The sequence below is a fragment of the Theropithecus gelada genome, chromosome 13 (assembly GCF_003255815.1).
Source record: "Theropithecus gelada isolate Dixy chromosome 13, Tgel_1.0, whole genome shotgun sequence".
NCBI classification, from domain to species: domain Eukaryota; kingdom Metazoa; phylum Chordata; class Mammalia; order Primates; family Cercopithecidae; genus Theropithecus; species Theropithecus gelada.
The window spans coordinates 84,508,676-84,533,249 of record NC_037681.1 but is presented as its reverse complement, the minus strand read 5'-3'; the positions used below and the strand labels follow the sequence as shown (position 1 = coordinate 84,533,249).

The window sequence follows — 24,574 nt, the reverse complement described above, 5'->3', positions numbered from 1 at the left end:
TAGGAAAAGGGATTCCCTTCCCCCTTGCGCTTCCCAGGTGAGGCGATGCCTCGCCCTGCTTCAGCTCTCGCTGGTCGGGCTGCAGCAGCTGACCAGCACCGATCGTCCGGCACTCCCCAGTGAGATGAACCCAGTACCTCAGTTGAAAATGCAGAAATCACCAGTCTTCTGTGTCGCTCGCGCTGGGAGTTGGAGACTGGAGCTGTTCCTATTCCCTGTGTTTTCTTAATATTTGTTATGTGATGTCTTTTTTTTTTTTTTTTTTTTTTTTTTTCTGAGACAGGGGCTTGCTCTGTTGCCTGGGCTGGAGTGCAGTGGTGCAATCTCGGCTCACTGCAACCTCTGCCTCCCAGGGTCAAGTGATTCTCCTGCCTCAGCCTCCCGAATAGCTGGGATTACAGGTGCCCACCACCATACCTAGCTAATTTTTGTATTTTTAGTAGAGATAGGGTTTCACCATGTTGGCCAGGCTGGTCTTGAACTCCTGACCTCAAGTGATCTGCCCACCTCTGTCTTCCAAAGTGCTAGGATTACAGGCATGAGCCACTGCGTCCAGCCTGTGATATCCTTTTTATGGCTGGTTATATTCCTTTTTTTGAAGTGCACATTATCTAATACGAATGTAACCATTCCAGTTTTTTTGAATAGTGTTTTTATAATGTTTCTCTTACTATCCTTTTGTTTTTAACATATCTGTGCCTTAATATTTAAAGTTAGTTTCTTATACCCAGAATGAAGCTGGATCTTGCTTTTTTGCCTTAGTCTGACAATTGCTGTCTTTTATTGACCTATTAAACCATTTAAATTTTTTATATAGTTAGATTTAAATCTGTCATCTTGCTAGTTGTCTTGTTTGTTCCTTCTGTTTTTTGACTGATTTTCCTCTCTTTTTTCAGATTAAATGTTTTTTATAGTTTCATTTTGTTTAATCTCTAAAGTTGGTGTACTAGCTATATTTCTGTTTGTTTCTAGTGGCTGCTCTAGGGATTATAACATACATCTTTAAGTTTACCTTTAAATAATATGATGACATTACTTCCCTGATTGTATAAGAACTTTACGACAGGATACCTATTTTCTCTCTCTCCTACTGTGTGCTGTTGTTGTCATATATTTTACTTCTATGTATTTTATAAAACCCATGATACCTTGCCACTGTTTTTGCTTTAGATTATCAGTTATCTTTTAAAGTGATAAAAATGACGAAAACAATGCCTTTTACATTTATCCTCATTTTTATGAAAAAATGAGGGTAAATTTTTGGAGCTCTTCATTACTTTGCTTGGATCTGTCCGATACCATACTCTTCTGCCTGAAAACATTCCATTCATATTTCTTGTGTATATACTGCCAGCAATGAATCACCTCAGTTTTTGTTTGAAAAAGCCTGTATTTCCTCTTCATTTTTCAAAGATAGTTTTGCTAGATGTAGAATTCAGTTCAATTGTTTTCTGGCTTGCACAGTTTTCAACAAGAAGTCTGCTGTAATTCTTTGTTTTTTGCTGTATTTGCCTTCAAAAATATTATCTTTGATTTTCAGCAGTTTCACTATGATGTGTCTAAGTTTTGTGTGTTTTTGATCATGCTTGAGTTTCTTCTGCACTTCTTGGACCTGTTGTGTGTTTCCTTTTTTATAGTTTCAGTTTCTCCCTTAAGATTTCAGTTTCATTAGATCCTTTAACATGTTAATTAGTTATTTTATTTTATTTATTTTATTTTAGTTATGTTATGTTATTTTTGAGACAGTCCCACTCTTTCACTCAGGCTGGAGCACGGTTGCGTGATCACTACGACCTCCACCTCCTGGGTTTAAGCAATTCTCATGTCTCAGCTCTGGGTAGCTGGCATGCGCCACCACACCCAGCTAATTTTTGTATTTTTAGTAGAAATGGGGTTTTGCCATGTTGGCCAGACTGGTCTCAACTCCTGACTTCAGGTGATCCACCCGCTTCAGCTTCCCAAAGTGCTGGGAGTACAGGCATGAGCCACTGCACCTGGCCTAATCAGTTATTTTTATATCTCCCTCTAATCGTTTCAACATCTGGATTATCTCTGAGTCTGATTCTGTTGGTTGCTTTATTTCTTGACAGTGGGATATTGTTTTCTTTTTTGTATATTTTGTAATTTTTTAATTAAATGCTGAACCTTGTATGTAGAAGAACAGTAAAGACTGTGAGGTAAATAGTGTTTATGCATGGAAATGGACTTACCTCTTCTGTCAGGCTATTTTTGTTATGGTTTGAATCAAATTATTCAATAATCAAGCTGGGTTTCTGTTTTGTTGTTGCTGCTGTTATCCTTAGTATGCCAGAGGCTTCCAACTCCTTCAGTAGTAGGCTGCTACTCCCTTGTGTTTAATGTAGGGCCTGAGGTGGTGTTAGAGGGTTTTTCTCAGTGTTTGTTTCACCCTCATCTTTTAGTCATCTCTGTACATCTGCACTATAGAGCAGGAGTCTTTCTCTAGACTCTCAGTGCTGGGCTCTTAAGGGTAATAGGGGAAATATCTGTTCTTCTTGTCTGGTCTCCATTTTAGGTAGAGTCTATATACCTGGCCTTGAATGTGGAGCCCATACTTCTGCTCACAACCTCTGCTTTGATTGGTACAAGATCCTGGGCTTCAGGTGTTTTTGTCCCTTCCTTCAGCAGCAGGCATGTTTTTTTGTTTTGTTTTGTTTTGTTTTGAGACGGAGTTTTGCTCTTGTCTCCCAGGCTGGAGTGCAACGGCGTGATCTCAGCTCACTGTAACCTCTGCCTCCCGGGTTCAAGCAATTCTCCTGCCACAACCTTCCAATAGCTGGGATTACAGGCATGCACCACCATGCCCAGCTAATTTTGTATTTTTAGTAGAGACAGGGTTTCACCATGTTGGCCAGGCTGGTCTCAAACTCCTGACCTCAGGTGATCCACCCTCCTTGGCCTCCCAAAGTGCTGGGATTACAGGCATGAGCCACCGTGCCCAGCCCAGGAGCAGGCATGTTTTGTTCCTGCTGTCACACGGTGACCCCAGTGGTGAAAGTTTGGTGCCCCTTCTCAGTGACTTAGGCCTTTTACTTTGTATGAGAATAGGGTTTGGGGGAAATGGATGGCATTTGTTTCTATTCCCTTGTGGCAACTGATCACCTCCTGAATACCTGTGCTACTGAGAGTGGATTTATATGGTCTTCTCCCTTTGATCCTTCTGTTTCTTCTGAGTACCTCCTGGAGGCCATGAAGTAAAACGTGCATGAGTGCAAACTCTCATTATGGCTAGGGTTTTCACTTATCCTAAATCTATCCTAGCCCACGTTTGGTGCAGGGGCCTTTGAAAACAGTATGCTGAGAATAGATAGGGCTCAAGGACGGTATCTCCAATTGAACTTTTAATGAACTCCCGTAGGCGCCAAGAAGGCGGGCAGATAAGGAAGAGCATAGAGACAAGGAACTGAGTAGAAGGTTACATCTGGGAAAAGAAAGTTTGTTTTGCATTGCGTTCTTTCTGCTGACGTGGGGTTTATGGAGTATAAATAAAGTGAGGTGGAGGCTCTGAGTGCGGCCGCCATGTTCTCTGTTTGTCTTTGTCTTTTGTGTCTGTTCATTCTCCACCACCCCCGGCACGGACCCCAATAGTTTGGCCTTTAGGAATCTGTTAAAATTTTAGTTATTTTCTTCTTACTTGCTTCTCTTGTGGTTACCTCTTGTTTTTATGCTCTGCCAAAAGTGAGACAGTTCCTGTGTATCACCTCTCCTCAGAGGGCCTTTTCAGTCTTTGGAATTAGTTCCCTTGGTTCCCCTGATCTCTGTTCTCTGATGTCAAGAAAAATTATGATTTTATAGATTATCTCAGTTTTTTGTATTGTTAAGGTAGTAGCAATGTTCTATTGCAGCTTTCTAAATTTTAAATAAAAGTTTTTTAATGAATGAATCATATGATTAGAATGGTACTTTAGAAGTATTAATCAGAAAGTATATAAAACAGATTTGAGGCCGGGTGTGGTGGCGCATGCCTGTAATCCCAGCACTTTGGGAGGCCGAGGCTGGTGGATCACGAGGTCAGGAGATCGAGACCATCCTGGCCAACATGGTGAAACCCCATCTCTACTAAAAACAAAAAATTACCTGGGCGGGGTGGCGAGCTCCTGTATGTAGTCCCTGCTACTCGGGAGGCTGAGGCAGGAGAACCACTTGAACCCGGGAGGCAGAGGTTGCAGTGAGCTGAGATTGCGTCACTGCACTCCAGCCTGGCGTCAGAGTGAGACTCCGTCTCAAGGAAACAAAAAACAAACAAAACAGATTTGAAATAATATGGCGTGTCCTCTATTTGGAATACCTGTTTCTTTTTCCCCTTTGAAGACTGAACACCTCAGGTGGGCAGCTTAGGAAGCCATTAGACATCATTGTGTAAATGTCCTTCACTTGAGTTCTATAGCATTCATTGTCCACTTTTTGGAACACCAACCAGCTTTTAGACAGTTATCTCCCCAAAGGGACTTTGATTCATCTTTGTACACTCCAGACAGCAGTGAATCTGATACATTCATTCAAGCATACACACACACACACACACACACACACACACACACACACGTACATATATACACACTTTCAGAAGAGTGTTATACAGGTAGTAGAGGAAGGTAGTTGGCTGGTGGCAGGAACTAAATTTTATAAACTGAGAGTAAAGAAGTACAATCTCAAGTTTAGGTGACTGAAGAAATGTGTAAAGGTAATATGGAAAGAATAGTACCTTTAGGAAAAGCAGGGGTGAAGGAAGGTTTGGGGGAGTATCTTAGGTTTTTAGGGCCCCCATAATAAATTACCACAAATTGGATGACTTAAAATAATAGAAGTCTGTTCTTTCCCCGTTCTGAAACCTAGAAGTCTGAAATGAAGGTGTGGGCCAGGCTCTGCTCCCTTTGAAGACTCCTGGGAAGAATTCTTCCCCGCTTCTTTCCAGCTTCAGGTGGTGGCTGTCAGTCCTTGGCGTTCCTTGGCTTGTAGTTGCCTCATGCCGGTCTCTCTGCCTGGTCTTCACATGGTTGTCTTCCCTCTGCATGTGACTCTGTGTCTGAATTTCTCTCTTCTTTCTTGTATAAAGACCCCGGTCGTGGATTTAGGTCCCACTCTAATCCATTATGACCTCATGAGGTACCAAGTGGACATGAATTTTGAGGGGACACTATTCAACCCAGTACAGGGGCCCTGGTAGTTAAGAGGATGTTACCATAAATTATACTTACTAGGATGACTAAAATAAAAAAAAAATAGCAAGTGTTGGTGAGGATGTGGAGAATAAATTAGAGCCTGCATACACTGCTAGTGATATTGTAAAATGATGCAGCCACTTTGGAAAACAGTTTAGCATTTCCTCAAAAGATTAAACCTGGAGTTACCATAAGACCCAGTAATTCCACCACTAGGTATATACCCAAGTATATTGAAAACATTGTAAAAAGAAATGAAATGCTTAAGCTGGGTGTGGTAGTGTGTGCCTGTAGTCCTACCTACTCAGAAGGCTAAAGTGGAAGGATTGCTTGAGCACAGGAGTTCCAGGTTACAGTGGGCTACGATCATACCACTGCACTCTAGCCTGGGTGACAGAGTGAGACACTGTCTCTAAAAATGAATAAATAACAAAAAGAAATGAAGTACTGATTCATTCGTAAACAAAAGCATTATGTTTAGGGAAAGAAGCCAGTCACAAAAAGCCACATATTGTATGATTCCATTTCTATGAAATGTCCAGAATAAGCAAATTCAGGGACAGAAAGTAGATTAGTGGTTGCCAGGGGCTGGGGAAAAGGGAGAGTCCAGAAGGACAACTTTTGGGTTTGGAATTTCTTTTGGAGGTAATGAAAATGTTTATAAATTAGCAGTAATAGCTGTGTAACTATGAATTTACCAAAACCCAGTGAATTTTATATTTTGAAAGAATGAATTTTATGGTATGTGAATTATATCTCAAAGCTGTTATTAATAAAAAAAGATAAAAAGATAAGAGGATCTTTGATATATTTTTAGGGTGAAGAGAGACAAACCCTTGGGTTTGGGTGGTCACAACTTTGCTTAATTCAGTTACATGGTGATCCATACACGGTTCTTTTACAGCAGTTTATTGGAACTCATCACATTTTAATAAACTAGTGCATATTAGTACATTCTAATGAAGCATACTAATATAAAATTAGTACATTTAAAATATAGTATTTAGCCCAAATTTGTCTTATAAATAAAATGGTATATAATTTCAGCTGTATGAATTCTAAAATATAAGCTAAAAGATGGTTTTTATTTTTATTTATTTATTTATTTTTCTCAGAAAGTTTCTAGGTTTTTTTTTTTTTTATACTTTCAGTTCTAGGGTACATGTGCATAACGTGCAGGTTTCTTACATATGTATACTTGTGCCATGTTGGTGTGCTGCACCCATCAACTCGTCAGCACCCATCAACTCGTCATTTACATCAGGTATAACTCCCAGTGCAATCCCTCCCCCCTCCCCCTTCCCCGTGATAGGCCCTGGTGTGTGATGTTCCCCTTCCCGAGTCTAAGTGATCTCATTGTTCAGTTCCCACCTATGAGTGAGAACATGCGGTGTTTGGTTTTCTGTTCTTGTGATAGTTTGCTGAGAATGATGGTTTCCAGCTGCATCCATGTCCCTACAAAGGACACAAACTCATCCTTTTTTATGGCTGCATAGTATTCCATGGTGTATATGTGCCACATTTTCTTAATCCAGTCCGTCACTGATGGACATTTGGGTTGATTCCAAGTCTTTGCTATTGTGAATAGTGCCGCAATAAACATACGTGTGCGTGTGTCTTTATAGCAGCATGAGTTATAATTCTTTGGGTATATACCCAGTAATGGGATGGCTGGGTCATATGGTACTTCTAGTTCTAGATCCTTGAGGAATCGCCATACTGTTTTCCATAATGGTTGAACTAGTTTACAATCCCACCAACAGTGTAAAAGTGTTCCTATTTCTCCACATCCTCTCCAGCACCTGTTGTTTCCTGACTTTTTAATGATCGCCATCTAACTGGTGTGAGATGGTATCTCATTGTGGTTTTGATTTGCATTTCTCTGATGGCCAGTGATGATGAGCATTTTTTCATGTGTCTGTTGGCTGTATGAATGTCTTCTTTTCAGAACTGTCTGTTCATCTCCTTTGCCCACTTTTTGATGGGGTTGTTTTTTTCTTGTAAATTTGTTTGAGTTCTTTGTAGGTTCTGGATATTAGCACTTTGTCTGATGAGCAGATTGCAAAAATTTTCTCCCATTCTGTAGGTTGCCTGTTCACTCTGATGGTAGTTTCTTTTGCTGTACAGAAGCTCTTTAGTTTAATTAGATCCCATTTGTCAATTTTGGCTTTTGTTGCCCTTGCTTTTGGTGTTTTAGACATGAATTCCTTGCCCATGCCTATGTCCTGAATGGTATTACCTAGGTTTTCTTCTAGGGCTTTTATGGTATTAAGTCTAACATTTAAGTCTCAAATCCATCTTGAATTAATTTTCGTTTAAGGAGTAAGGAAAGGATCCATTTTCAGGTTTCTACTTATGGCTAGCCAATTTTCCCAGCACCACTTATTAAATAGGGAATCCTTTCCCCATTTCTTGTTTTTCTCAGGTTTATCAAAGATCAGATGGCTGTAGATGTGTGGTATTATTTCTGAGGACTCTGTTCTGTTCCATTGGTCTATATCTCTGTTTTGGTACCAGTACCATGCTGTTTTACTTACTGTAGCCTTCTAGTATAGTTTGAAATCAGGTAGCGTGATGCCTCCAGCTTTGTTCTTTTGACTTAGGATTGTCTTGGAAATGCGGGCTCTTTTTTGGTTCCATATGAACTTTAAAGCAGTTTTTTCCAATTCTGTGAAGAAACTCATTGGTAGCTTGATGGAGATGGCATTGAATCTGTAAATTACCTTGGGCAGTATGGCCATTTTCACAATATTGATTCTTCCTATCCATGAGCATGGTATGTTCTTCCATTTGTTTGTGTCCTCTTTTATTTCACTGAGCAGTGGTTTGCAGTTCTCCTTGAAGAGGTCCTTTACATCCCTTGTAAGTTGGATTCCTAGGTATTTTATTCTCTTTGAAGCAATTGTGAATGGCAGTTCATTCATGATTTGTCTCTATGTTAGTCTGTTACTGATGTATAAGATGGCTTGTGATTTTTGCACATTAATTTTGTATCCTGAGACTTTGCTGAAGTTTCTTATCAGCTTAAGGAGATTTTGGGCTGAGACAATGGGGTTTTCTAAATATACAATCATGTCATCTGCAAACAGGGACAATTTGACTTCTTCTTTTCCTAACTGAATACCCTTTATTTCTTTCTCTTGCCTGATTGCCCTAGCCAGAACTTCGAACACTATGTTGAATAGGAGTGGTGAGAGAAGGCATCCATGTCTTGTGCCAGTTTTCAAAGGGAATTTTTCCAGTTTTTGCCCATTCAGTATGATATTGGCTGTGGGTTTGTCATAAATAGCTCTTATTATTTTGAGATACATTCCATCAATACCGAATTTATTGAGCGTTTTTAGCATAAAGGGCTGTTGAATTTTGTCAAAGGCCTTTTCTGCATCTATTGAGATAATCATGTGGTTTTTGTCTTTGGTTCTGTTTATATGCTGGATTACGTTTATTGATTTGCGTATGTTGAACCAGCCTTGCATCCCAGGGATGAAGCCCACTTGATCATGGTGGATAAGCTTTTTGATGTGCTGCTGGATTCGGTTTGCCAGCATTTTATTGAGGATTTTCTCATCGATGTTCATCAGGGATATTCGTCTAAAATTCCCTTTTTTTATTGTGTCTCTGCCAGGCTTTGGTATCAGGATGATGTTGGCCTCATAAAATGAGTTAGGGAGGATTCCCTCTTTTTCTGTTGATTGGAATAGTTTCAGAAGGAATGGTACCAGCTCCTCCTTGTACCTCTGGTAGAATTCAGCTGTGAATCCATCTGGTCCTGGACTTTTTTGGTTGGTAGGCTATTAATTATTGCCTCAATTTCAGAGCCTACTATTGGTCTATTCAGGGATTCAGCTTCTTCCTGGTATAGTCTTGGGAGAGTGTAAGTGTCCAGGAAATTATCCATTTCTTCTAAATTTTCTAGTTTATTTGCATAGAGGTGTTTATAGTATTCTCTGTTGATAGTTTATATTTCTGTGGGGTCGGTGGTGATATCCCCTTTATCATTTTTTATTGCGTCTATTTGATTCTTCTCTCTTTTCTTCTTTATTAGTCTTGCTAGCGGTCTATCAATTTTGTTGATCTTTTCAAAAAACCAACTCCTGGATTCATTGATTTTTTTGGAGGGTTTTTTGTGTCTCTTATCTCCTTCAGTTCTGCTCTGATCTTAGTTATTTCTTGCCTTCTGCTAGCTTTTGAATGTGTTTGCTCTTGCTTCTCTAGTTCTTTTAATTGTGGTGTTAGAGTGTCAATTTTAGATCTTTCCTCCTTTCTCTTGTGGGCATTTAGTGCTATAAATTTCCCTTTACACACTGCTTTAAATGTGTCCCAGAGATTCTGGTATGTTGTATCTTTGTTCTCATTGGTTGCAGAACATCTTTATCTCTGCCTTCATTTTGTTATGTACCCAGTAGTCATTCAGGAGCAGGTTGTTCAGTTTCCATGTAGTTGAGTGGTTTTGATTGAGTTTCTTAGTCCTGAGTTCTAGTTTGATTGCACTGTGGTCTGAGAGACAGTTTGTTATAATTTCTGTTCTTGTACATTTGCTGAGGAGTGCTTTACTTCCAATTATGTGGTCAATTTTGGAATAAGTGTGATGTGGTGCTGAGAAGAATGTATGTTCTGTTGATTTGGGGTGGAGAGTTCTGTAGATGTCTATTAGGTCTGCTTGCTGCAGTGATGAGTTCAATTCCTGGATATTCTTGTTAACTTTCTGTCTCGTTGATCTGTCTAATGTTGACAGTGGGGTGTTGAAGTCTCCCATTATTATTGTATGGGAGTCTAAGTCTCTTTGTAAATCTCTAAGGACTTGCTTTATGAATCTGGGTGCTCCTGTATTGGGTGCATATATATTTAGGATAGTTAGCTCTTCCTGTTGAATTGATCCCTTTACCGTTATGTAATGGCCTTCTTTGTCTCTTTTGATCTTTGATAGTTTAAAGTCTGTTTTATCAGAGACTAGTATTGCAACCCCTGCTTTTTTTTGTTCTCCATTTGCTTGGTAGATCTTCCTCCATCCCTTTATTTTGAGCCTATGTATGTCTCTGCATGTGAGATGGGTCTCCTGAATACAGCAGACTGATGGGTCTTGATTCTTTATCCAGTTTGCCAGTCTGTGTCTTTTCATTGGAGCATTTAGTCCATTTACATTTAAGGTTAAGATTGTTATGTGTGAACTTGATCCTGCCATTATGATATTAACTGGTTATTTTGCTCGTTAGTTGATGCAGTTTCTTCCTAGCTTCGATGGTCTTTACATTTTGGCATGTTTTTGCAATGGCTGGTACCGGTAGTTCCTTTCCATGTTTACTGCTTCCTTCAGGGTCTCTTGTAAGGCAGGCCTGGTGGTGACAAAATCTCTCAGCATTTGCTTGTCTGTAAAGGATTTTATTTCTCCTTCACTTATGAAACTTAGTTCGGCTGGATATGAAATTCTGGGTTGAAAATTCTTTAAGAACGTTGAATATTGGCCCCCGCTCTCTTCTGGCTTGGAGTTTCTGCCGAGAGATCTGCTGTGAGTCTGATGGGCTTCCCTTTGTGTGTAACCCGACCTTTCTCTCTGGCTGCCCTTTAGATTTTTTCCTTCATTTCAACTTTGGTGAATCTGACAATTATGTGTCTTGGAGTTGCTCTTCTCGAGGAGTATCTTTGTGGCGTTCTCTGTATTTCCTGAATTTGAATGTTGGCCTGCCCTACTAGGTTGGGGAAGTTCTCCTGGATGATATCCTGAAGAGTATTTTCCAGCTTGGTTCCATTTTCCCCCTCACTTTCAGGCACCCCTATCAGACGTAGATTTGGTCTTTTTACATAATCCCATACTTCTTGCAGGTTTTATTCATTTTTTTTCTTCTTTTTTCTTTAGATTTCTCTTCTCGCTTCATTTCATTCATTTGATCTTCAATCGCTGATACTCTTTCTTCCAGTTGATCGAGTCGGTTACTGAAGCTTGTGCATTTGTCATGTATTTCTCGTGTCATGGTTTTCATCTCTGTCCGTTCGTTTATGGCCTTCTCTGCGTTAATTATTCTGGTTATCAATTCTTCCACTCTTTTTTCAAGATTTTTAGTTTCTTTGCACTGGGTAAGTAATTCCTCCTTTAGCTCTGAGAAGTTTGATGGACTGAAGCCTTCTCTCATCTCGTCGAAGTCATTCTCCATCCAGCTTTGATCCGTTGCTGGCGAAGAGCTGCGTTCCTTTGGAGGGGGAGATGCGCTCTTATTTTTTGAATTTCCAGCTTTTCTGCCCTGCTTTTTCCCCATCTTTGTGGTTTTATCTGCCTCTGGTCTTTGATGATGGTGACGTACTGATGGGGTTTTGGTGTGGGTGTCCTTCCTGTTTGTTAGTTTTCTTTCTAACAGTCAGGACCCTCAGCTGTAGGTCTGTTGGAGATTGCTTCAAGTCCACTCCAGACCCTGTTTGCCTGGGTGTCAGCAGTAGAGGCTGCAGAAGATAGAATACTGCTGAATAGCGAGTGTACCTGTCTGATTCTTGCTTTGGAAGCTTCCTCTCAGGGGTGTACTCCACCGTGTGAGGTGTGGGGTGTCGGTCTGCCCCTAGTGGAGGATGTCTCCCAGTTAGGCTACTCAGGGGTCAGGGACCCACGTGAGCAGGCAGTCTGTCCGTTCTCAGATCTCAGCCTCCGTGTTGGGAGATCCACTGCTCTCTTCAAAGCTGTCCGACAGAGTCGTTTGCGTCTGCAGAGGTTTTTGCTGCTTTTTTTGTTGTTGTTCAAAAGATGGTTTTTAAAGTCATACTACCATATTGTTTCATATAGGAATAGTAAAATGAATTTACCTAAGTTTAAATTTTTAGCAGAGAACATTGCTGAAAAAAAATCCTCCTTTTATTGTTAGGGTAAGATATGATTACTATATTGACCCACCTACAAACTAAAAAACATTTTAATTCTGCCATATTTTTCTGTTGATTTCAGGTATGATCATGTTGACACATTGTTTTTTTTTTTTTTTTTTTGAGACAGAGTTTCACTCTTGTCGCCCAGGTTGGAGTGCAGTGGTGCTATCTTGGCTCACTGCAGCCTCCACCTCCCAGGTCCAAGCAATTTTCCTGTCTCAGCCTCCCGAGTAGCTGGAATTACACGTGCCTGCCACCATGCCCTGGCTAATTTTTAAATTGTTTAAAACATAATCTGTTTATTTGGAGGGACTACATTGTATATTGAGCCAGATTAGTAGCTAACATTTTTTTGAGTACTTACTTTGTATCAAGCACTGTTTTGCATTCTTATGAGTCCTCTTTTTAAATTCTCACAGCAGCCCTTTGAGATAGATAAATTAAGTAACTTGCCCAACATCACATAGCTTAGAATGGGAGGAGCTGGGATCTGAACCCAGCAGTCTAAGTTTGGAAGCAGCGTTTGTTCTTAGTCACTGAGCTATTTTAGCTCCTTTAAAGTGGATTAAGATATTGAATGAAAGGTTCTCAAGATTTGTATGAGTAGTGCAGATCACAGTTGAAAACTGTAAGCTTGAGTACTATGCCAGAATTGGATATGTGGAGGGACAGTAAATATATGTCTCAGGGAATGGTGGAGACATATGCAATTCAGAGGACATGACCATAATTATCATTATTTTCCCCTGCCAGTATGAGGTGAAGGCTCCCGTTCCTTCTGCCTGTTTCAGGAATATTTGTAAGCAAATGACAAAAATGCACGAAGCTATATTTGATCTCCTTCCAGAAGAACAAACACAGGTGAGTAGTAATTCCTAAAACTATTTATGTATATATAACATACAATATCTGCAGAATTGGGGTAGTTTTACATGCTTTTGGCACAGTTAAGCTGTTCATGTTCCAATATGATTATCATTTTTTTACATCGTTACATTGACTGGTAGAACATGGATAAAAATTTCTAATTTCTAAGTGCTCCTTGCAGTGACAGACCAGAGTTATAGCTTTACTATATGATAAACAATTCTAAAAAGTAGGTTTTCTGTTTGTCCATGATCAGTAGTCCCAGATTCTACTTACGTCATTTATTATGCTGTTCCTTGGAAAATTAGAGTTGGCCTTTATCAATTAGTAGCAAAATATGTTATGGTGATTGTAATTCAAATTGGCTATGGGAAGAATTAGTGATAAAGTTAATAAGATTAACACATGTAATTAACTCAATCTGCTTTATTGTTAGATCAGCATAAGTGATCTGTAATAAAGACAAACTAGGAAAAAGAGCAAAATACAGGGTCGGGGAGCCTTTGGCACCTCTCAGCTATGAAGTATCCACCCTTCTGTCTCTACTGTATTCCCCTACAAAAGTATTATCACAGAGTTCGCTTCACTCTTCAGTAACAACTCTACCCCTACACCCCTGTTCCCCTCTCCTGGAACTTTGAACTTTCCAGTATTCTCTTTTTTACCAGTTTTTTTTTTTTTTTAATTAATCTTAGCTTATTTCCTCCATATTAAGTGTGCCTAGTTTGTAGAATAAATGGTATAATATTAAAGTCTAGTTGCTGTATGACTAATGAATTTAACTTTCACTGGGATTTTTGCTATTCAGACAAGTTTGTTTATTTCAGTTTGTCTCTCTTACTTGGTTGAGTGCATGGAAATGGCATTTGGGAGCAGAGGGTGGCTTTCTTAGTATCTCTTGCCTGCTGTTGCTCCTGCTGGTCTCCTTTCCTATGCCACCTCAAACTTCATCCTATACTAGCTAGTAACATTTTCTTCATATTTCCCTAGGTTTTCATAAATCATACCAAACTCATGAATAAATATCATGGAACTCCTTTGGGACTCACTGAGGACTGAAGGGGAGCCATAAAATATGGCGGACCCACTAGGGTCGTCTCCTTTTTCCTTCTAATTTCTTCTTAGCCAAGCCATCCTTTCCATTCCACATGTAAGATCCTCCACCTCTGGCATTCTGACCTTCTGGATTTGCCATCTGAGTTCTAATTCTAGAGCAGGACTTAGCCAGATCAGAGAGCTGGGCATACAGGTACTTCATGTGTTTTTATCTGTGGCATAAAGGGTACTCTTGTCAAAGCTGGGCAAATGTTATTTTATGTCACTATTGCCACTTGAATACTAGTATTCCACAAAACTTCCATAGATTGTTATATATATTTTCCCCACAGACAATGTTGTTTCACAAAATCATTTCATAAATTCATTGTATATAATTTTAGGTTAGGTATTTCCCAAAGCTTGCAAGAACAATAAAATACTTTGAAGTGATTTCACTAGAAGTATGAAGGTAACTTTGCCTCTATCATTATGACATTCTTTCCCCTATCAACTTCCTACTTAATATATTACAAAATTCCCCACTACTTTTTATTATTTTTACTTGTCACAGTTGATCCCACTTACGGGATTTTTTTCCAAAAAGGAGTACTAAGGAGGTTAGAAAGCTTTTATCCAGCTAAGGAGAAAAAATGTAGTGAAATAGCAATGGAATACTTTCAGAGGAGGATTTTAAAAGTATATGCCAAAGCAAAGGTTTTGGTTTTTAAAAATACTTTCTCTAATATTGATAACTCAGATATTTACATATTCTATTTCAGTAGAACTTTAAGAAACTTAGTTTTATTTCTTTTTCAGATGTTATTTTTAAGAATTAATGCAAGTTATAAACTCCACTTGAAAAAGCAGTTATCTCACTTAAATGTGATAAATGATGGAGGACCTCAAAATGGGTATGTTTTTTTTTAAACATTTTCACCATATACTCCCATATTGAATTGTTTTAATGATCAGTTTTGATTATTTATGCCACCCTTTTCTGCTGTAATCACACCGAAGACCAATGTTGTAAAATCAGCAAGCTTTTGTGCTTTCTTTTGCCCCGTGGAAATACCTGTTTCTGTCTAACTATCTAAAAGTGGTGTATACATGGACAATTACTTACCTGACCTTATGTATCTGTTTTGAGGCAGTGTGAGTTAGTAGCGCTTCCTTAGATACCCAATAGCTTTCCCCAATTCAAACAGGATTCAAAAGTCCTACTGTGTGACCATGTGAATGTCACTTAACCTCTGTGCCACATTTATAAAATAACAAGGATGAAATATGTCTTAATTCCTTACAGGGTTATGAAAAATAATATATGTGTATATATGTATATATTTTATTGTAAGCTATTGAAAAAATTGTATATATTACTGTTAAAATAGCATAGTACATAGAAAGCATAGGATAGCATTTAGAATCTGAAAACTTGGGTTAAGTTCTAGTTCTGTCACTTACTAGCTGTTGTAACTTTGGGCAAATCACTTACTCCCCTCAGCTTAGGTTTTTTAGATTTGAAAATAGGGATGATGATAAAAGTTTCCTTAACAGGATTTTTGTGAAGAGTTATGTAGATAAAGATTGGGGAAGAGATTTTATAACATTTAAAGCAGTGATCATTTAGTTATATCTTAGTATCAATCCTTTAGTGTGCTAGGGTTTTTAGGAATAAAATTTTATTCCCTGTTAAAGGAATTTCAGGCTCAAATTTCAAACTCATAAAGTTGGCCTTGCCATTTAAAAAGAAGTACAGTGAATCAATTTTGCAAAAAGCTATGTGAAAGCTTTGTTCTGTTGAATCTGTTAGGCTGAATTTAAGAGTTTTATGCAAGAATGATACTCTCTCTTATTACCTGATTCTTCTTTTTCTTTTTAAAGAATCATTTGTTTTCAAAAATTTCAAGGCCATGGAACATTTAAAGGACGATGATGAACACTGAATACCTTTTACCTAGATTTATCAACTGTTAAAATTTTGCCACATTCTCCCTGCCACTTTTGCTCCTTCTCCCTCCCACCCCCATACCTCCCTTTTGCCAAACATCCAAAAAAGTAGGCTGCAGTCATAAAACTTAACCCTTAAATACTTTGGCATGTGTCTCTAAAAACAAGGACATTTTTATACAATCATAATACCTGAACCCCACCTAAGAAAATCAACATTAATTTAATAATGTTAAACCAACATAGAGTCAGGTATTTTCAGCAAGAACATCACATGGGTGACACTGTGTATATCTCTGTCTTGATGTCAAATGATGCAAATGGTACATACATGAGAGACCTGCTCCTGAAAAGGTAATAGCATATGAGAAACTTAAGAGACTCTTGGTAGAGATGTATACTGTGTACCCTAAAGAGGCTGTTCAAAAAAAGCTAGTAATATTTTCAAGGCCTACCCCGCTCATACCCTTTTACTTTTATTCCCATAACTAAATCTGGGTTGGTTAGTTGGGTTTTTGCAGACGAGTAGTTCTGAAGCATGCAAGCTAACTCGTTAGCTATTATTTTTCTTTTTTAATATATCTATTTGGAAGTCAGTCTGACCTTAGAGATCCTCACTGTCACATACTAACAGAAACTCATTCTTTGTAAGTCAATTCATGTCTTTGAAAGATGCCTGAAGATTAACCTCTATCCTCTAGCCAAGGACATAAACTACCTGCGTAAAAGGAATTTTTGTTTCTGAAATTGCACTAAAAATGTAGCTTTTGACTTTTTTTGACATAAACATAAAATTAACCATTTTAAAGTGAACAATTCAGTGGCATTTAGTGTCTTCACAATGGTGCGTAACCACCACTTCTATCTAGTTCCAAACATTTTCACTACTCCAAAAGAAAATCCTGTACCCATTAGGCAGTTGCTTCCTATTTCTCCCTCTCCCCAGCCTTGTACTTTTATTTTTATTTTTTGAGACGGAGTATCGCTTTGTCACACAGGCTGGAGCGCAGTGGTGTGATCTCAGCTCACTTCAACCTCCACCTCCCAGGTTCAAGCGATTCTCCTGCCTCCGCCTCCTGAGTAGCTGGGATTAACAGGCACGTGCCACCACACCTGGCTAATTTTTGTATTTTTAGTAGAGACAGAGTTTTATCATGTTGGCCAGGCTGGTCTCAAACTCCTGACCTCAGGTGATCTGCCTGCCTCGGCCTCCCAAAGTGCTGGGATTACAGGCATGAGCCCACGCCCAGCCCAGCTCTGTACTTTTTAATGTAATTTTTTCCCTCTATTTTAAAATATTTTAAAAATAGAGACATACAGAGAATAATAAAATATTTATATTTCTACTACCCAGAATTGATCATTAACATTTGTCATTTTCACTTGAAAAAAATATTTATTGTATTTTTAAAATGGTATTCAAAAAATTGCATTCCAGATGAAGCTGAAGTACACCTTTACACCTCATCTGCAGTTCCTTTCCCTTTTTCTCCTAACCTTTAGGTAATATTTCCAGTGAGTTTAATCTACATTCTTTCAGTCTTTCTCATTTATTATACCTAGATTTATGAAAAATATGTAGTGCTGTTTTGTAAATTTACTTATATGGTATATTGCATATATGCAGCTTGCTTTCTACTTGGCATTTTTACTGATTTATCTCTGTTGATCTGTGGAAGTTGTCTGTTTTTGACTGCTGTATAGTCAAAACCACCTTTTTTTTTTTTTTTTTTTTTGGAGACAGGGTCTCATGGTCACACAGGCTGGAGAGCAGTGGTGTGATCATGGCTCACTGCAGCCTCAACCTCCGTGGCTCAAGCAATCCTCCCACCACAGACTCCCCAGTAGCTGCAACTACAGGTGTGTGGTACCACACCCAGCTAATTTTTTATATTTTTTTTAGAGATGAGGTCTCGCTATGTTGCCCAGGCTGGTCTTGGAACTCCTGAGCTCAGGTGATCCTCCTGCCTCAGCCTCCCCAAGTGTTGGGATTACAGGCGTGAGCCACCACTCCATGAATCAACCATAGGTAAATTAGACATTTCCCCTAGTGATAAATTGCTAAGTCATGACTTTTTTCCATTATAACCATGCCATACTGAAGATCCTTATACATGTCTAGTGGTGTGACCATTTCTTCAGGGCATGTACCTGAATATAAGTGAATTGGAGCTAATACACATTTTCACATTGTTAGGTATTGACAGTGGCTGTTAATACTCCATTAGTGGAGTAGTTTGTGAGAATTTGTTTCCCACATCTTGCCAACATTTGCTGTTAGATTTCTTAATTGTTGCCAGTCTGATGGGGGATAATAGTACCTTGTTTTGATTGGCATTTTCCTGACATTTACCATTTTTTCAGTTTATTGGTTATTCAGGTGTTTTCATCTGTGACTTCTTGTTCATATTCTTTCCTATTTTTCTCTTGGGTTTTTAAAGAAATATCTAGTAGGGCTTATATACATGAATACTAGTCTGTATTTAATCGCTTAGATGACACTTAGAAAACCTGGCCTGCTTTTCCCTTGAGTTTACTATTTTAGTCAACACACCTATACTCTAGTGCTAACCAATCAAAAACATTTTAGTTTAACCTGTTATTTTCTCTGTATATTAATTCATGCTGTTTTAAGATAGATGATTTTCTTGGGCTGAATTTATCATGAAACTGACTCCAACATGCATTGATGTATTCATTTTCCAACATGCATTGATGTATTCATTTTCCAAATATTTATTATGGAAATACAGCATTAAATGGCCTACTTGTTGATAACAGGAATCCTGCTAAGATAATATGTTGACACTTGGGTGCTAAGAAATCTGAATTTTAGATAATACTGTAGCAGCCAGGATAGGACTGACTCGGTGAGCACTGTTACTTTAATTATCTGAATAGAAAGCTTGAGATTTAAAAATAATTTTCTCTTCATTATTTAGGTTGGTCACAGCAGATGTAGCTTTTTACACTGGAAATCTTCAAGCCTTAAAAGGCCTTAAAGATTTGGACCTAAATATGGCTGAAATTTGGGAGCAGAAGAGGTGATGTCATACTGGAAAACTGGGTAGTTCATCTGACCATGGGATGTGTTTGTTATGAAGAAAATCTGGATGCCTGTGATTTGAGAATTGAACCTGAAACCCAAAGTGAACTGGGGAGGGGGAAGGGAAAAAGGAAAGTATCAGTGTTGGGAAACTGGATTCAGTGGGATCTACAAGGAATGTCATTTTTGTGCATCCTACAGTGAGGAGTAACTGATCAGGTGTCTATAACATTTTTCATTCTCTCTGGAAACAGACTCAGGTTTCTTTGGACCAAATCCAAAAGAACACATAGCTGTAACACAGCTGTAGTTGACTAGAATGCTCTGTATACTTTATATTAAAAAATGCTTTGCATTTCTTCCAGTGCAATGAAATTCATATGGTGTCCCACCTTATTTAATGATGGTACAATTTAAAATCTTAAAATCTTAGTCAACCTCTGTAGAAAGTTTTCTCTATGAAAGTAAAGCTGTTTGAAAAATTATTTTTTTACAGATCTTTCTATAAAAAATAAACATCTTTTGATTGCTTGGATTTAGGAATTCAATTTTTGTTTCAGTGACCAATGTCAAGTTGCAGGCTTTGTGTGTTGCATATTTAATATTTCTACTACCACCATATGTCAACTGGGTAAAGCCTTCCAGAGCTGTCTAAATACCTGAAAGAAAAGACTTAAGTCTTTTTTTAAGTAATACTTAAAAAAAAAGATACTGTCATCTATTTATGCAACTACTTTTCAGAAATGGTATATAAAAGGCTACAGTTTAATATCTGTATTTTTATAAAAGTATGAAGGGTTTGGGGTGTTTTTATTTGTAGCAGAGGTAAGAATATGTATTCATATAATCTGCCTACTTTTGAGTTCTCATTTTAACATTTAGATAACATAATGAAGTATGGCCCCCTTGGATCCTTGTTTTTAAGTTACTTTCGATGTGTATATGAACAAAGACCAGGGAGAAACAGAACTTTTAAAAATATCGGCTGCTGTGTTGGGGCCAGAAATAAGGTGACAAGTAAAGACTTTTATAATACCTACCTTCAACATGAGAATCAGCAGCACTCTACAAATGAAAGTGCCTGTGCCTCACCTCACACCAAGAATCTTGCCTAACCCTGTCAGAGTGCCTAATATCCTGTGGTGATTATGTACAATGAAACAGTCTTATTTTGTGCTCTTTGGTTTCTTAAAAGGAAAGCTTGTTTTCTTTCCTTTATCATTACAGAGGTATGTCATTGGTTCTTAAACTATCTATCTATCTGTCTAAAATAAAGCTGTAAAAAATTAACAGACTTTAAAAGGCAACTTTTTTTTAAATGGTATACAGTGAACTTTAAGTTAAACAAGCAGCCTACTCAAAACAAGTATGGATGAATTTTTTAAAAAGGCATAAATTGAACTACCAGCAGACCTGATTGGAAAGATTATTAATGATCATTTTTCAGTGATAATAAACAAGCTTCAGGAAATGAAGCTTCAGGGAAAGGGAACTTTTTATGAAGCTCTACCCCATACTTCACTATAGAAGAGTACAAGGATGTGAAAGAAATGCCTTCCCTTTGCCCACCCCATCAGCTGGGAAAATAAATGCCACTTTGTTTCAATAAATGGAGAGTCTGTGGAAAGCATGGCAGGCATCCCAGTTTTAGAACTAGATGAAAGGTACTAAATACCTTCAGTTTAATTCCTATGGAAATAATGGTATGATTAAGATTCTTAGAAATGCCAAAAACTGGACTTGTTAGGTAACTAACCAGTGTGTACTTAAATATTCCAAGGGCAAATCTTCCAACTAATATAGTAACTGTCTAGCAAGAATAAACCATTTTATTTTACCATTCCATAGTTAGCATTATAAAGTACAAGTGTACACAAGTATTGCTTCACTGCTTTATTTTTGAAATGACAAGCAATTCAATGTGACCATCACTGAGGCTTCTGTTAAAAGATCTTCCAGAGTTGCCCCAGTTTTAAGATTAAACAATATTGCACTTTAAGATGAACTAACTTTTGGGATCCTCTTCAAAGAAGGAAAGTATTGCTCCATCTGTGCTTTTCTTAGACTAAAAGCATACTGCAGAAAACTACTTTAAAAATCAACACTGCAGGGTACAGTAACATAGTAAAGTACCTGCCTATTTTAGAATCCTAGAGAACATTTCATTGTAAGAAACTAGCCCATTATCAAAGCGTCCACAGTATTTTTCATTTCAGTGGTCCAAGATGCGAAGGTTTCCAGATACAATCTTGTTCTCTAATACTGCTCCAGGTGGGATGTCAATTCTGTCACCATGATTTGCAATGATGATAACCGTTCCCTAAGTGACAGGGAAAACAAAAGAGTGTACTTGCAACTGCAACGCAATTTGATTATCTTACAGTGATCAAGTTTATGTACAACTCTTTTTTACAGTGGAGTAACTGTATTTATAAACAATATTAAACATGAAAAACAAGTGACAGTTAAGGAAAATTGTAATGTGTCCTTCTGTAACAATCCTAGCAGTAGTTCTAGATTCTCTGTCTCCTTGTTAGAGGTAGAACTAACAGTGGGAGGTGGACCCGGTACCACAGCATGGCCAGCCCCCTTTTGAAGGCCTACTTGCAAGGCCACCAGGATTATCCAACTTTCATAGAGAAATTAAAAGGTGCTTGGTTTATATTTACATATAGGGCTTTTGTTGTTGTTTTTATAATGGTTTACTGATAAGATTTTTCATGTCTTAAGTCTTTAGGCAGTCTCAGCAATAAAATTCAATATATGTATTTGTTTTTTCAAGATCTTCATTTAAGTAAGCTTTATTGGGAGGAGTACATGAAATCTAGTTAGGAGATTTTTTAAAAAATTACATGATTTGGAAAAAGCTATTGTATCTTTAATACTTTTATACCCCCATTTCCCTCCTATTTCTTACGTGAGGCTGGAATGACAGAGTACCCGAGTACTACAATAATGTAAATGAATATTCTTACAGAGATAACATTCCTTTAATATATTCAGTACAAATTAAGTTGTCATTTTTTTCTACTTTTATTCAAATATTCATCTTTCGTAAGCTAATGGTAATAGTGATCCTATTTTAAAGATTCTCATTTCAGTAAAATAGTACCAACTTAATTACTAGTGTAATTAAGACTAACAAGTATTCCTTAAAGTAAATGTAAATTTATGACTAGAAAATGAGACCTATATTGTAAAGCTGTAAGAAATATAATTTTCACTGTTACAACATACCTTTAATGAAACATTTTTTCCAAATGTCACATCTCCTGAAACTGTGAGGTGATCCAATTCAAGCATATCTGGTATACTTTCAAATCTTCTTAGATAATCTTGAACCTTACAGAAAAGTAGAAATATAAAAATTTGTCTCAAATGGGTTCACAGAAAGGAAAAATATTAAAGTTTAACTGAACTGTAAAAATATTTTATGGCAAAGCCTCAGGTCCTCTAATGGGAAGCACCTATTTATTAAGCACTCATTATATGCTAAATGCCGTGCAGAAAAGACCAGGAACTACCAACACTGTTTCTACACCAAGCAATTTACAACAGAGTTGAGCAGATCCTAACTTTTTTTTTTTTTTTTTTAAAGATAATCAACATGCCAAGAGCCAGATGAGTAGTTCACATAATCTGAATTCAACTGGAAAAAAAGAGATCATGCTTTGAAGCAGGCTAGACTGGAGCTGGACTTTAGTGGATAGGTAGGATTCTGAAAAATTAGAGCACATTTTAGGAAGAGCAACAGCACAAATTATTATAAGTTATCACCATCTTTGTCTTTTTATTTCCTCAGATTTTACAAGCACTAGAGATTGTCCTATGTGAACCCGTTTCCTATTTTTCTGGGAAAATGGGAGCAATCAGAAAACTTCCACTTGTTTCCATCCACTACCACCACCTTGCCCGCATTGCCCATTACTCTGTCTTCCTAGTACTGGAATTGGACTGTTTCTATTCCTAAAGCCAACCTCTCCACTTGTGCATCAGATCCCTTCTTATGGCCTACTGAGTGTTGTTTCAGCAGTTCTCCCTCTTCAATGTTTTATCCCTCCTGACTGCATTAATTCCCATTAATGTTTAAACATCCTCCCATTAAAAAAAAACCAAAAACTCAAATCCTATATTTCTTTCTACCTATACCCCCATTTCTCTTTTTCTCTTTAAGGCAAAACTCTTGAGTTTTCTACCTTCATATCTCCGATTCCTCCTTTTTCATTCTCTCTTAAATCCACGCCTGTGAGGCTCCCACACCTCCATACTGATACATCTAATTCCCATCTTTCTTGAATCAGCAGGAGCATTTGACAGATGATCATTCCCACTGTCTTGAAATATTTTCTTCATTTGACTCTGAGGACACATGCATTCCTAGTTTTCTAATTCCCCATCTGCATTCTACACATCCACAGCAGGTGGCACCAAACCACACCCAGGACTAAAATAGACTGGGATGGCAGAGCAGGACCCCATAGGCCAACCACAAAGGCTCACAGTGTCATATTTCATTGATTAAATTTTTTAGATTTCACTCATCAGGCTAAGGTGGAGTTTTACAGCAGGTCCACAGATAGTGCTGTTTTGTTCAATGTTATTTTGTTATAACGTTGATGAGGAAAAAAAAAAAAGATTCCCAGCCAGGACTACTGTCTGTGTGGAGTTGGCACGTTCTCCCCACATTTGTGTGGGTTTTCTCCAACTATTCTGGTTTCTTCCCACATCCCAAAGATGTATGTGTTAGGTGAACTGGTGTGTCTACATGGTCCCAGTATGACTGTGGGTAGGTGTGAGTGTGCCCTGAGATGGGGGCAGCCTGTCCAGGGTTGGCTCCTGCCTTGTGCCCTGAGCTGCCGGGATAAACTCTGGTCACCCATGAACCTGAACTGGAATAAGTGAGTCAAGAATTATCTTGTTTTTATTAGTCAATGTATGTACAGCTCACATTTATTTCAGGGTTTAATATTAGAAGTGTTTTGTTTTTGTTTTAAAATGTGGTGATATTTTTGTGACCAGAAATAAACTGTAGGAACTGAACTCTTGTTTATATAAATTAACCTATGGTAAAATGTGTTATACATTGTTTTGCTTACTGTGGCAGTTTCCAAGAACATACTGATGACACTGAGGACTTAACTGTACTTGCTATTCCACCTGTCTAGAACACTTTTTGTACTAGATACCCATTTGTCAGACCCAATCAACTTCTCAATGAGGCTGCCTGTGGCCACTCAACGTAAAATTACACCATCACCACCCCCCTCAATCCCCACGCCCCGAGGCATTCCCTTTTCTCTATCCTTGCTTTGTTTCTCCATAGCATTTTCCACCACTTGGCATATCATACATTTACTTATCCTTTCCCCACTAGAATGTCAATTCTGTGAAGACAAAGATTTAGTCTGTTTTGTTTACTACTAAATCCCTAGAATCTAGAACACTGCCCAGTACATGATAGGGGCTCAATAAGTATTTGTTAAGCCAGAATTAACCTTTTCCCACTGATGAAAGCAGTACTGGTCTTGGAAGAGACAGAAGATAAAATGCCCCAAAATTTAAAGATTATTTTCTACTCCCCATATGGCAATCATGTTTCAAATGTGAAGTAAAATCTTTATCTTCTATGATGAATTCCCTTTAAAAGATA

General features: G+C 38.1%; 2 protein-coding genes across 7 annotated transcripts in view; one reads left to right on the top strand and one right to left on the bottom strand.

Moving 5' to 3' along the window:
- VPS54 (VPS54, GARP complex subunit) overlaps positions 1 to 20,215 on the top strand; it is a 137,720-nt gene extending 117,505 nt beyond the window's left edge. For 2 of the 3 annotated variants that reach the window (XM_025355086.1, XM_025355087.1), the window contains 3 exons: positions 12,780 to 12,887; positions 14,748 to 14,842; positions 18,821 to 20,201. In XM_025355086.1, the coding sequence (XP_025210871.1) occupies positions 12,780 to 12,887; positions 14,748 to 14,842; positions 18,821 to 18,926 (309 nt within the window). In that variant the 3' untranslated portion in view covers positions 18,927 to 20,201. Of the gene's footprint in view, positions 1 to 12,779; positions 12,888 to 14,747; positions 14,843 to 18,820 lie in introns of all 3 variants that reach the window. The other variant, XM_025355085.1, reaches the window with a different exon arrangement.
- Positions 20,216 to 20,802: 587 nt separating this feature from the next.
- Positions 20,803 to 24,574, bottom strand: part of UGP2 (UDP-glucose pyrophosphorylase 2) — a 53,714-nt gene continuing 49,942 nt past the window's right edge. For all 4 annotated transcript variants that reach the window (XM_025355090.1, XM_025355091.1, XM_025355089.1 and 1 more), the window contains 2 exons: positions 22,162 to 22,266; positions 20,803 to 21,244 (listed from right to left, as the gene is read on the bottom strand). In XM_025355090.1, the coding sequence (XP_025210875.1) occupies positions 21,137 to 21,244; positions 22,162 to 22,266 (213 nt within the window). In that variant the 3' untranslated portion in view covers positions 20,803 to 21,136. The remainder of the gene's footprint in view (positions 21,245 to 22,161; positions 22,267 to 24,574) is intronic.